Source organism: Crinia signifera, chromosome 1 (genome assembly GCF_055691185.1).
Source record: "Crinia signifera chromosome 1, ASM5569118v1, whole genome shotgun sequence".
Taxonomy (NCBI): domain Eukaryota; kingdom Metazoa; phylum Chordata; class Amphibia; order Anura; family Myobatrachidae; genus Crinia; species Crinia signifera.
This window is the reverse complement of record NC_139217.1, coordinates 170,170,807-170,185,576: the sequence shown is the minus strand read 5'-3', so window position 1 is coordinate 170,185,576 and position 14,770 is coordinate 170,170,807. Positions and strand designations below refer to the sequence as shown.

The window sequence follows — 14,770 nt, the reverse complement described above, 5'->3', positions numbered from 1 at the left end:
GATAAGGCGGGTAATAGCTTTGAGGCTGCAATGGGGGAGGGCTGATGGGTCTAAAATCAACCCAACAGATTATTAATACGCATATACTTTTATATTGCAGTTTCCATCGACCAAGGAGGAGTGGCAAAATATTGCACGTGATTTCCGTGATCTTTGGAATTTCCCTAATTGTGGTGGAGCTATCGATGGCAAACACGTCAGAATCATGCCCCCTGCAAAGAGTGGCTCTTTTTATTATAACTATAAGGGGTTCTTCAGCATTGTTCTAATGGCCATCGCTAATGCTCGATACGAGTTTGTATTTGTGGACATTGGGAAAAATGGTAGAGTTTCAGATGGAGGAGCCCTGGAGAATACATTTTTCCATGACAAACTGAAAAAAAATGAACTGAATCTGCCAGAGCGGACTGAAAATGAGCACGGTTTGAACTTTGTTTTTGTGGCGGATGAGGCCTTTGCATTGCACCCTAATGTCCTTAAACCCTACCCACAAAGGGCACTGAACAGGGAACGACGCATTTTTAACTATCGCCTGTCACGTGCCAGGCGAGTGGTTGAAAATGCGTTTGGGATTCTGAGTAATAAATTCAGAATTTTTCACAGTGCCATCAATCTGCGCCTAGATAAGATTGACAAAGTGGTGCTGGCCTGTTGTGTGCTGCACAACTACATGCGCAGAAAAGCGGTGCACACACAACAACTGGGGGCTACAGTGGACGACAGCCAAGTTGTTGACGAGCCTATTGGTCTGACAGCTTTGGCAAATAATTTAAACACCAGAAATGCATCAACGCAAGCAAAGTTGTCAAGAGACGAGTACTTGAATTATTTCAATGGTGTTGGGGCTGTGGAGTGGCAGAATGACATGATTGCTTAAAAATGTACATTTTTGTCATTGTAAATATATTGTTTTTTGGTGTGTACTAATCAATATTTTGTCAATAAAATTTGTATACTCACAGTTCCGCACCAGTTGTCCTCTGCGTCTTCTTGCAGCAAGGAGGGGGAGGTGGAGGCCGAATCACGGCAAGTGAGTGGTAGTACTCAGGTGCCAGGCATTCCTGGAGGGCACAATGCCACGACACCTGGAGTGCAGACTGTACCCAGTACTGGTGTTTATGTACTAGCAAGTAGTTGCTCCACCACACCTATTTCTATGCCAATTTCTCCTGGTACTTTTGTACAGTCTCCAGGAGCAATACATGAAGGTAAATATTGAAACAACATGCATGTACCCCATATGTATATCTGTGCCCTATAGTCACCCTGCATGGTAAATGATATTTTCACACGGACACCAACTAGATTAGAGAATTTTTAATTTTTATATAAATTATTAACTTATAAACTTATAACAAATATAACATAAATAACAATGAAATAAATAATAAAGAAATACTTAAACATAAAAATATTTAAACTATATTATTAAAACAATAATGCAATTAAATCAACTATATAAAATATTTACATCTGGTGGTAAACTTGTCCCACCCCATAATCCCCTGTATCCATCGGTGGTTGGGAGGGAGATGGACTTTCCACTAAACTCTGGAAGGGGCCACCAGGTGGACCTGGTGGGAGTGTATTAGCCAACGTTGCCGGTTGGTGCTGCCTTTGCCCAGTTGGTGGCTGGAAATGTTGGTACTGCGGATATTGCACCGGGTGAAATACCGCTTGTTGGGGTATAGGGGCATGGCTGATGGGTTGAAATTTAACCCTAGGCAGAGGGGTCTCATCGGTGAGCCGTGTGTGCCGGGACAGAGTCCCCACACGGGCCCGGTACAGCGTTTCATAAAATATGCGCTCTACCTCCACCCTTGTAGCCGGGTCTAACTTTCTTAAATTGTCAGCCAATACACTCCCCACCCGGTCCGCATCATCCTCCTCCATGGTCATCAATCTGTTGGCAGACTCCAAGATCTTGGTGGTTGGCACGTCCGCAGCATCTGGAGTCTGCCTCGGCCTTTTGCGCCCTCTTCTTGATGTTGCTTCTGCTGGAGGTTGAGCGCTTGTTTGAGGTTCAGCGCTGGTCGTGGCGGTTGGTGTGGGGGTGGAGCAGAGGGCCGGTGAATGCAGCTGTGATGCCACCTCCAGCGATGCCGAAGATTCCTCCTCGGCAAATAGCGATGGCTGTAACAAAACAAGATGATGTATCACTATCGATTTTTAAGACTTCCATATATTTTTATATCTACGCAGAAGAACGCAGCCCACACACCACCATGTTGCTGCCATGGATGAAAGTGAGCTAGTTGAAGAGGCGTTATGACTGGCATCTCTGGAAACTAATTATTTAGATACCAGACATACCAAATACTAATTTAAATACCAGAAATGCATCTATGCGTGCTAAATTAACCAGGGATGAATACATGCAGTATTTTATTGGTGTTGGCGCTGTGGATTGGCAGAATGATATTATTTCGTTAATTTTACACCACAAAAAAATATTACAATAATCCGCGCCAGAAAGACTACAACAGTGTAGATACCAGGGATTACCAATCCCAACCAAAAGTTCCAAATACAAAAAATGTGGTCAATGCACTTGCGATGTCTGAATATTGATCACTGTGTTCTCAGGCGGATAAGAGTATACCTCCACCACTGAGAAGAACCAGAATTAGGGCCACAGAGAAGGTCAAATTGACGATGTATAACCAAAAGGGGGGGTATCGCCCCCTGCAACTGACCTCTCTGTTGTGCCCAACAGAGAGGTCAGTTGCAGGGGGCGATACCCCCCCTTTTGGTTATACATGTTCACAATTTTTATACTGTACTTGTTGTTATATTTATCTTGTTTAAAAAAAAATATTTAAAATAAAATCCGTCTACTTACTGTGCCGCAAATGGTGTCATCAGAAACCTCTTGGTTGCACGAGGAGGTGGAGGGGGCAGGCTGGTCCCTTGCAGTGTTGCTGACCGATTCCCTGGGCAGCTCCTGGTCCACCGTGAAGGCCAGCAGGTCGTAGTACCACAGCCTGGGCACATAGACTTGGTCTGCCCCTGCCCCAGACCGCTTTGAGGACTCCACCTTATTTAGTTCTTTTTTAAAGACGGTCCTCATATTAGCAATCCGAGTCCGGACCCACTCTACATTTGCTGTGGGGTAGTATGTCTGGCTCACCCTCACCAGCTCCTCCAGAGCAGATAGCCTCTTCTGCCGATTGGAATGGTCTCTGGATTTGGTGTTCCAGAGACAATTCTGATCCCTGTAGGCCTCAATGAAGTCCTTCATAAATTCGACATTTTTTTCTGCCATGGTTGAATTTCTGTTCCAAAAAATAAAATAAAAAGGCATATTATTTTCTTGATACACAAAGCACACCATAAACCATTTAATGTACAGGTGTTCAGTCTGTGGGCCACTAGATATACTGTAGCTATAGTACAGGAGTTGAAACTCTGTGGGACATAGGATACATGGTCACTACAAGCCCCAGCATACCCATGGCCCACAGATTGAAGTCCCTGTCATAGAAAACTACACATTTTGTTTTAATACTCACCGAAAGAAATGTCGATAAACAGTCTGGAAAATTCGCAGCGCAGCTCCGATCACTCGAACAGCAACGACGGAATATTCTTTCGTGCTGAACGTGGCTTGAAACACAGTGATTGGATGAGCGCAGGAATCTCCGCCCCACTCACGTGCTTCGCGTCACACAGACACGGGACATCGAGGAGCCATGTCGGAGGGTCTGGCGCCACCGCATATGGGGGAGGCCAGTACAGCACCTTTGTTTTCCAATTCATCACTGATAACAACAGATAAAGAAATCGCTGAGAGACAGGACAACAAGGAGAAAAAAGTGACGCGCGCCTCCGCCATGTCATCTGCAGAGGTGGAACTGATGGTAAAAATGTTGGATAGAAGGGACTACGATTGTTCGCGAAAAACATACCCCAAGACGAATTATAGAAAAAAAATTATTATGCAGCGTGTATGCAAGGAGATAAAGGAGAAGTTTGGGAAAAGAAGGTCCAAATACCAGCTACAGAAACGGTGGTCGGACCTGAAGCACAAGGAGCAGGCCAAGCTAAAGAAAATTCGTGGAATTATTAAAAGAAGTGAGTCCAATGCCCTAGGTCAGGGGTTCCCAATCTATTTTGAATCACGGCACCCCAGAGTATCAGAATTCTTTTTAACCGGCACCCCAGGCCAATTTATTTTTATTAGATTGGGTTTATATGCGATTCTTAGGGTCAGTTATGTGGTAAAGGACAGGATTTGCTTCTGTTTGTACACATTTTATGATTGTCAGCCACCAGCACTGGTTTTGCTCATAAATAACGAACCATTAATATTTTGAGTTGGTCCTGGACCACCAAGCCAGGGCACCCCTGCAAGTGTCCCGAGGCACCCCAGGGAGCCACGGCACACAGTTTGGGAACCACTGCCCTAGGTGGCTTTATTAATATACTGTCTTGATCCATTACATTTTGTGTGTTTTGCTGACATGTTGCTTGTTTTTACTCAGAGGAAATCCAGTCCAGGAGAAGACATGAGGAAGGCAGAGACAGGGCCTCCAACCTGAAAATAAAGAAGGAGAGTACAACAGATAGGTTTTGTACCAGCACACCAACACAACAACACATGTTTTATACACAAAACAAGGTGTAGTAATACGTCACTTTACCTTGTCACTGTAGATGATATCCAGGCTGCGCAGCCGATGGAAGGGACCACAGAGGGGAACCAAGTGATTGCGATCACAAGCAGTGTAGATGGTGAGTGTATACTGCAAATCATCTTTATGGGATAGTGACGTATCATTTGTGGAAAAGTAAACATTTCTTTATCTGTACTTATTATAGATATCATCGAGATTTCAGATGTCAGTGCAGAGGGGGAGAAGAACACACCATCACCTGACATGTCCAGCGACGAAAGCACAATGCAAGAAAACATGACACAAGTCCATAAATGTCTACAAGAACTAAGCGGAAAAGTCCATACCGTAGCCCAAAAAATTACGAAAATCCAAAAAGGCGTAGCAGTAGTACACTCTTTATATGAAAAAATTTATAACGGTTTGCATTATAAAGTCAAAAAATAGTTTGTGTACTTTATTTTACTTTTTTTCTCCTTCTTGTTTATTTGGAGGCCAGCAGCATGCACCTTAAAATGGTGCATGTCATGGCAAGCAGTCCCACGGCAGCAATGCATCACATGTGAGCAGGCCGGGATGTTCCCATGTGATGCGTTGCTGCCGTGGGACCGCTTTCCACTACATACACCACCATGTTCAAATGTGTTTTTATGTTTTTTGGGTGGGTGGGCGTTCCTGCTACACCTTCACACGTGGCACTTATGTCATGGCAAGCAGTCTCACGGCAGCAATGCATCACATGTGAGCAGGCCGGGATGTTCCCATGTGATGCGTTGCTGCCGTGGGACCGCTTTCCACTACATACACCACCATCTTCAAATGTGTTTTTATGTTTTTTGGGTGGGTGGGCGTTCCTGCTACACCTTCACACGTGGCACTTATGTCATGGCAAGCAGTCTCACGGCAGCAATGCATCACATGTGAGCAGGCCGGGATGTTCCCATGTGATGCGTTGCTGCCGTGGGACCGCTTTCCACTACATACACCACCATGTTCACATGTGTTTTTATGTTTTTTGGGTGGGTGGGCGTTTCTGCTACACCTTCACACGTGGCACTTATGTCATGGCAAGCAGTCTCACGGCAGCAATGCATCACATGTGAGCAGGCCAGGATGTTCCCATGTGAAGCGTTGCTGCCGTGGGACCGCTTTCCACTACATACACCACCATCTTCAAATGTGTTTTTATGTTTTTTTGGGTGGGTGGGCGTTCCTGCTACACCTTCACGCAAGCACCTGTATGTGATACTCTGTTCAGGTCCGACCACCCAAATAAACAAAGTGTTCACAGTATTTTTTGTCAGTATTTCTTAATAAATGTTAAGTGTTTATGCAGAACAATGAACATCACATATCTATCTATCTATCTATCTATCTATCTATCTTCTATAACTATATCTGTCAGGAATGCACACACAACGATTATTTATTTCAAAAGGAATGCACACACAACGAATATTCTTTAACAGCATGGCGCGGAAAGTACGGGGGAGAAGACTTCCTGTTGTTTACATGCTGCGCTGATGGAGGGATGACGCAGCTAGTCAACACCCACATGGGCGTGCTGCTTTTGGGAGGAATGATCGCAGGAACGGGCTGCATATCGATCGAACGTGCGTACACATGTCACTTTTCTTTCGATATGGAGCCGTCCTGTCGGAAGAATATTAAGCAGCAAAGAACCTGCGACCGACCGACCGTGGACGGCCAAAAACGTTTTTGGCCGTTTATCGATCGCAACGAAGGGATCGGGACAGCGTACACATATATACAATCGAACGGCCGTTCGTCCGCAGATCGGAAGAACGGCCCGACGATTGTACATATGTGTACCCAGCTTAAGACGACTACAAGATATTCATGTGGCATTACTACAATGTATCTAGCAAGTAGCAACATACATTGAATTGTTGCAAACATGACATTTTATGTGTGAATATCAGCAAACATAAACTCCCCATAGGAGAAGAGATTGCTTAATAAACCATTAAAACACACCATATAATTAGACATTTGACTCGAGATTGGGATTAGAACCATTTATTACATACATTTGTACTGAAATAATATATACTATACTTACCTGCAAGATAAGCGGGATCTAGAAATTAAACTAAACAACCACGGTTAGCAGAGAGTTATTTTAATCTTTCATAACTTCTTTTTCTCTATACTTTACATCTTTCTGTTTTTAATATTTTCGCCACTGTACTCCGATACAGGGAAACAGATTATCGGGTCAAGCATAATTAATAAAAATTATAGATTATTGCTGCAACAAATGATGGCCTGTGAGTGACATGGATAAAAATAAAATATAAAAAGTATTTACACTTATTAAAGGTACAGCACAACTTTTAGTCACTTTGTTGACACTATGAATGAGGAGTGCGTCATACTAAACTGATTTGCTTTTCTTCTATCTGTATTCTATATATATTAAATCAGTTGACGGCACCCTCAACCAATTGGGGCAGATTTATATATAGTAAATCCCCATTGGTGGGATTATTTCCATTCATAATTGCAAACATTTACAAAAATTTATAAAATTGACCACAGATGGTGCGGGTCACCCACTTTCTCTCCAGTGTACAAAAGTTGTATTGCCAAAGACAACCGCACGTTGACTTAATTTTCTAAACGTTACCTGAAAAATGACAGAATGTGGCTATGGAAAACATAACAAACATCACTTCGCAAAATTTATCAAGAAAATTGCTGGGGTAGCTTACCAGGGACAGATCGTAAAGAACATATAACCCAAAAAAGACCTAAGGGGGGTGGGATCTGTTGAGGGAGTGGATCTAAAGGGACAGAATACATCACTGCTAAGGCACACATGCCACCACTTTGGTCATTCTGCCCACTTCGTATGTAGCCCCACCCAGGGCCGGAGACAGGGGGGGTCAAGGGGGACATGTGTGACGGGCCCCGGTGATCTGAAGGGCCCCAGGGCCCAGCCTTGGACCGTCTGTCTTACCATCGCGGCCGTCTGCAGCCCATGTCTGTGTACTGCATGTCTGTGCATGCCGCCGCTGGGTCTCTCCTGCCGCTGCGCTGCTGTGTGTGACAGTGTGAGTGTCACAGTCAGTGTCCCTTGTCCGTCCTGTCTGGCATGTACAGTGTCACGCCGCAGCCGCTGAGCGCTGGGAGGCTGTCAGCTGTCTTCTGGCTGCACCTTACTGCGCATGCGCTGCACCATGATCCTCTGCTCCGCACTCTGTTGTGGCTGCCTCCTGCCCTGCTGCCTAGTGCCTTGCCAGCCATTAGGGCCACTGACTGCACAGCAATACACGCAGCCCTGCGGGAGGAAGGGGCAGCTGTCAGCGGACACGAGGGATGTGACGTCCCCTCCTCGATCTTCTGCTGGCAGTGATGGGGGATCATCCACAGCTCGAGGTGGCCTCAGCAATTACAAGTTTCTGACAAAGGCTGAGGGCAGCCTAGGGGAGCCAATCACCCCCTCTGTGTCTGCCCCTGGTCCCTACAGATAAGACACATCCTGACTGTAGCAACAGTGAGTACCCCTGGGTCATAGAACCCCTCCCCCACCATTTCACAGTATGTCTGGGGCACATGTATATATGTATATGCATGTAAGTATAAATGTGTAAGTATATATGCTTATATATGTGTGTATACTGTAGATATATATATATATATATATGTGTGTAGGTATATATGCTTATGTATGTATGTATGTATGTATGTACGTGTGTGTGTTTGTATATATATATATATAATGTGTAAATGTGTGTAGGTATATATGTATGTTTATATATGTGTGTGTAGGGACAGTATATGGGATACATCTGAATTACTGGTGTTGGGATGCCAGCAGTCAGAATACTGACACCAGCATCCCAATAGAGGGAATCCCTCCCCCTGCCCCCCTTATCCTCCCTTCACACAGCTTAACCCCTCCCCCTCCCCTCCCCTAGCAGCCTAACCCTCCCAACTAGGACCTAACCCTCCCCGCTAGTGGAGGGAGTAGGGGCCCCACAGAGATATCAGTGTATGGGGCCCCAAGATTTCTATTGCCAGCCCTGGCCCCACCCCTCCTGGCCCTCTTAGCACATTAGCCACATACCTGGATGGACTTCCTCAACTATAAGTGACTGTCTCCACCATCAGTGTCCTTACCTATTGCTCTCAGGGGTTAGTGCAGAAGAGAGGTGGCTCTAGTTGTTATTTTCTGGAAAGTGCAGGTGGGTGGCTGCCGCTGATGGGTGTACTGGCTGTGTGGGGTTCTACGGTATGCTGTGTGCCAGGCCAGCTGGGGTTTCCTACTGTTCCAGAAGTAGACAGACATTGGTGATGTTGGGCTGTCTGCATATTTGCCTACCTGGCCCTCTCCATGCGGGAGAAAATGCTCTGTTCCTGGACTTCCCTGGTAATGTATGATTGGCATCATCTGTGGGGAGCTAGGTAAAGGTGTTTCACCACAGGTGATGGCAATCATACATTACCAGGGAAGCCCAGGAACAGAGCATTTTCTCCCGCATGGAGAGGGTCAGGTAGGCAAGTATGGCTGTCGGAAAGCTGCTGGGTCTTGGTGACTGTCTGGCACCGCTCCAATATAGGCAGTATATCCCCTACTGTGAGAAAGGGACGACTTGGACACCAAGCTGTCTTGCCTTGCTGGAATTGGCCCATGTTCCTTGTGGGCCAATCCTTTCATTGAATATACTCCATCCATGCCTTACATATATGTGTTACCGCATACATTCTGTATGGTGTGATGATTAGCATTATTGTCTCATAGCGCTGAGGTCATGGGACCGATTCCCACCATGGCCCTAACTGTGCGGAGTTTGTATATTATCCCCATGCTTGCGTGGATTTACTCTGGGTACTCCAGTTTCCTCCCACAATCCTAAAATATACTAGTAGGTTATTTCGCTCCCAACAATTAACCCTAGAATGAATATGTACATTTTGTAGGGAATATAGATTGTAAGCTCCACTGGGGCAGGGACTGATGTGAATGTTCAAATATTCTCTGTAAAGCGCTGCGGAATGTGTGTATATAAATAACTGATAATAAAAATAAATTCAGCACACGCACTGATTCAAACATACTTTACCCATGCAGTGTAGCCAAAACATACATGATTCACCAACTGGTTTTAAAAAAGTGCCAGTAAGGACCACAGGTGTGTAACGGAAGTTGGATGCATAGTCAGTAGTATAATTAACAAGGGCATAGTCACCTACCATCTCTATATAATATATGGCAGAATCAGCTCACAACACGTTCCAACGCTTTGTGTAAACCTTTTACAATTTACGATAATCGGCATAAGCCATTTTAAAGAAATGCCGATCCATACCTCCCAACATGACCCTCTCCAGGAGGGACACATTGCTCTGTTTCTGGACTTCTCCCTTAATTAATGATTGCCATTACCTGTGTTGAAGCACCTTTCTTTTCAATTAACCTGTGTGAGACAGGTGATGGCTATCCTACATTATGAGGGAAGTCCAGAAACAGAGCAATGTGTCCCTCCTGGAGAGGGTAATGTTGGAAGGTATGCGATCAAATGCCTTATGACTATTTTGTGCATTAAACCATTTGTATTTCCTCACCAGCTTGATACATATGTTTAGGAATAATAATAGAAAGTTATTTGGCCTACTTACCGAAGGAAAGAAATGTACTTAGATTCTGAAGCAAGACTGGCATCAATTGTCACAGATAGAAATCTTGGATTTAAACGGGATCTTGCACTTGTGTTTAATTGTAATTCAAGTTCCACAGTATTCCCCAGAGAGATGCTGCTGTGTGTCCTTAAAACAGCTCCAGTCAGGAACACCACGCAGACAGTCAAATACATTACTCCGCTCCTGTGTATTGGGCTGTGATGAGAATGAATAGAGTTCTGCTACATTATTCCGTGTGCAGCCAGCAAACAGGAAGAAATCTTTTCCTATCTAGAACATGTTAGAACACAGAGGAAGCTGCAGATATAAAACAACACTCATTTCTCTATAGCTTTCTGCTGGGGTTGCAAATGTTCTGACTCCACTACCCAATTAAGTAAGAGGTCAACCACAATTTCCTGTCACCTTCCTAACATAATTAAGCAAAAAACAAACAAAAGAAAAGTTGAACTCAATATACAGGCAGCAAAACCAGTCCAGGTATACACTGTATTGTAATTGTACTCTGCAGCAGTCACATGATCAGAGGCAGGTGATGAGAGGAAGTAAGTATAGAAATATAACCCGCCCCACCCCAGACAGCATACATTGCAATAAACTGGAATTGCCAGGCACAACACGTTCAGGTTTATGTTTTTTTTTTTATATTTATGTTTAGTACACACACACAAAAAAAAAAAAACGGTCATCCTCACCCATATACTGTATACGAGTGTCTATGGTAGATTTATAAAATGAATAAATATGAAATGGCATTATTATTATTATTATCATTATTATTTGAAGGAGAAAACAGTGTTTATATTATATTTGGCTAAAAGATATGCGGAAATGTATCAAACCTTCAAGATAGATGAAGTAGATCTGTACTAGATAAATTATTGGAAGAAGCCGATTGGTTGCTATGGACAACTTCTCCACCAGTGGCGTAACAATAGGAAACCCCATCTGACCTAGAAATTGCGCCCTCCCTGCCAAAATTATTTTTGACCCAAGAATTAGGTCGACAAATGGAAAGGTCAACAGTCAAAAGGTCGACATGAGTTCTTCATGTTTTTTTCTGGAGCCGACATGTGCCTCTGTCTCCTCTGAGGTGGTGGCCATTTAAGGAGGGGCATAGGGTTCATGACTTCAGCTTCTATGCGGACAGAGACTCTGCGCCCCCCACAATGCAGCCCCTCCCCCAGCGCTTGGGCCGAGGTGGTTTTATTACACTACTGGTATACCCAAAGTGGCCTCCATAGCAAAATACCCCCCTCTGTTGTCAGTGCAATGCCCCATAGGGAGCAAGAGAGCGAAAGTGATTGGAGTGAGAGAGAGACAAACCCACTTCGGAAGCGGGGCCTGATGTAGACGTCATCAAGCCCCGCCCCCAGTACTACAAATCCCACAATTTGTGGGTCTTCAAGGAGGGGACGGGGCTAAACTACGCAATTTAGCGCCGCCTCCTCCCCCAAAAAGCCATGAATTGCAATAATTTACCACCACAGCCAGGCTGGATTTGGGGGTTCCGGCGGTATCCAGGAGGGTTGCCCACCTTTCTGGGGGGCTGGGAGTGGGACCCGATTGTCAGGAGCTTCACGGTCATTCCGGGAGGGTAGGTAGTCCTGTCTAAACTCCATAACTTTAACGCTATATACCCCTCACCTTGATAGCAATAACCATATACTGTACACCCCTCACCTCTGTAGCTATACCCCTAAATACCCCTCACCTTTAGCTATAAACCTATATACCCTCGCCTCCATAGATATAACCCTATATACCCCTCACCTCCATAGCTATAACCCTATATCCCCTCACCTCCATAGCTATAACCCTATATACCCCTTCAGAGCCGGCCCTAGCGAATTTTATGTCCTAGGCAAGATTTTGGCTAGGAACAGTGCACTAGGAAGGGCATAATAAGATACAGGGCCCTAGCGAGGGAGTAGGGAGCTATGGAGGACGTAGTGAGATGCAAGGCACTAGGCACGGCATAGTGAGACGCAGAGTACTAGGGAGGGCGTAGTGAGACGCAGAGTACTAGGGAGGGCGTAGTGAGACGCAGGGCACTAGGGAGGGCGTAGTGAGACGCAGCGCACTAGGGAGGGTGTAGTGAGACACAGAGTACTAGGGAGGGCGTAGCAAGATGCAGGGTACTAGGGAGGGCGTAGTGAGATGCAGGGCACTAGGGAGGGCGTAGTGAGATGCAGGGTACTAGGGAGGGCATAGTGAGACGCAGGGCACTAGGGAGGGCATAGTGAGACGCAGGGCACTATGGAGGGCATAGTGAGACACAGGGTACTAGGGAGGGCATAGTAAGATGCAGGGCACTAGGGAGGGCATAGTGAGACACAGGGTACTAGGGAGGGCATAGTAAGATGCAGGGCACTAGGGAGGGCATAGTGAGATGCAGGTTACTAGGGAGGGCGTAGTGAGACGCAGGGCACTAGGGAGGGCATAGTGCATTCAGGAATTAAAGTCAATCTTTTCTTAAAATAAATCGACATGGCCGAAATCTGCACATTTAAGGATTGTAGGCCTAAACCTGAAGAAACTCCATCCTGTAAAAATTACAAGAAACTGGAAATCTTAAATCTGGATGTGTGAACCCTCTGTCGTTCACACCAATGAACGTAAATCTTCCAGACCCTATAATAATTCCAGGACGATACCAGTTTCCTTGCCTTTATCATCATAGAGAAGACCGCATCTGAAAATCCTTTCCTTTTAAGAATGGAGGTTTCAAAAGCCATGCCGTCAAACTTAGACGAGCAAGGTCTTGATGGTAAAAGGGTCCTTGTTTGAGAAGATCTGGTCGCAGAGGTAAATGCCACGATTGTGTTGACAACTCCCGAATGCTGGAGTACCATGACCTCTTCGCCCAATATGGAGCTATTAATATCACTGGGATACCCTGTGATCTCACCCTTTTTAATACCCGGGCAATCATCTGGAATGGTGGAAAGACGTAAGGCAGGTTGAAATTCCATTGGCTCGTCATGGCATCTACCACCCAGGAGAGGGGATCCCTGGTCCTTGAGCAGAAAGTGGGTACCTGGCAATTGTGTCTGGATGCCATTAAATCCACTTCCAGAAGACCCCATCGAGATACTATCTCCTGAAAGACCAGTGGATTCAACGATCATTCCCCCTCTCAGAAAGTCCACCTCTACGTTCTGAACTCCCGGGATAAACACTGCTGAAATGGCTGGGAAATTCTTCTCCGCCCACTGGAAGATACCTGAAACTTCCTTCATTGCCAAGCTGCTTCGCATGCCTCCCTGGTGGTTTAGGTAGGCTACCGCCATGGCATTGTCTGATTGAATGCGAAGGGGAAAACCTCCGCTTGCAGTCTTCCCTCCGCTTGCAGAATTGCCTGCCAAACAGCTCTCAATCCCAATACATTTATCGGAAGTCCTGATTCTGCAATGGACCATTGGCCCTGGAGTCTCAATTCCTGAACGACTGCTCCCCAGCCCTGGAGACTGGCATCGGTGACCACCAGCCATTCCCACAGCTGTAAAAAGTGCCCCAACTGAAGAGTCTCCAAGTCCATCCACCAAATCAATGATGTCCTGGTCTCTTGATCTAGGACAACCGTCTCTGTCTTCATGGTCTTGTGGTTTCCAGACCAGCAGGCCAGAATATTCCATTGAAACGGGTGTGAGTGGAAACGGGCAAACTGAAGAGTTTTGAATGTTGCCACCATTTTGCCCAGCAGTTTCAGGCACTTCCACACCGAAGGAGAAGGCAACTGTAATATCGTCTGCTTTAAATTACAAATTTCCACCGCTTTCGATTCTGGTAGAAATACTCTGTCCAGGTGGGTATCCATGACAACTCCTAAAAACTGAAGAGAGAGTTGGAGTCAATTTTGACTTATGTAAATTTAGGATCCAACAATGATCCTGCAGAAAAAGAATTGCTGAAGACAGATCTGCCTGTAGCTTCTCTGCTGACGTTGCCTTGAAGAGCAAATCGTCTAGATAAGGAATGACTACAATGCCCTGCATTCTTAGAGCTGCAGCCATGACTGCCAGACCAAAGGGAAGTGCTTGAAATTGAAGGTGCAAGTCTTTGATTGCAAACCGAAGTAAAGACTGATGATCTCTTTGAATGGGAACATGTAGATATGCATCTTGAATGTCTAAAGAGGCAAGAAATTCTCCTCTCTCCAAACTCAAAAGGTCCGACCTCAGGGACTCCATTTTGAAATGATCCACCCAAAGATGTAAATTTAGGGATCTCAGATTTAAAATTGGTCTGAAAGAGCCGTCTGGCTTTGGTACCAAAAAGAGGATAGAGTAAAAACCCTTCTTTTTTTTACTCCCGTGGTACCGGAACCACAACTCCCTTTTCTTTTTGGAGAGACCTGGCTGCTTCCAAAAGAGCCTTTCTGCGTGTTACCTCCCTTGGAAGGGGAGTAGGAAGAAATCTTGTTGCAGAAGAGTCTCTGAAACTGATTTTGTAACCGTGTGATACGAATTTGAGGACCCACAGAT

The 14,770-nt window shown here is 45.3% G+C and overlaps 1 protein-coding gene across 3 annotated transcripts in view; it reads right to left on the bottom strand.

The window, feature by feature from the left end:
• HPSE (heparanase) overlaps positions 1-10,798 on the bottom strand; it is a 54,577-nt gene extending 43,779 nt beyond the window's left edge. For 2 of the 3 annotated variants that reach the window (XM_083176740.1, XM_083176758.1), the window contains exon 1: positions 10,263-10,733. In XM_083176740.1, the coding sequence (XP_083032866.1) occupies positions 10,263-10,456 (194 nt within the window). In that variant the 5' untranslated portion in view covers positions 10,457-10,733. The other variant, XM_083176748.1, reaches the window with a different exon arrangement.
• Positions 10,799-14,770: the final 3,972 nt, after the last annotated feature.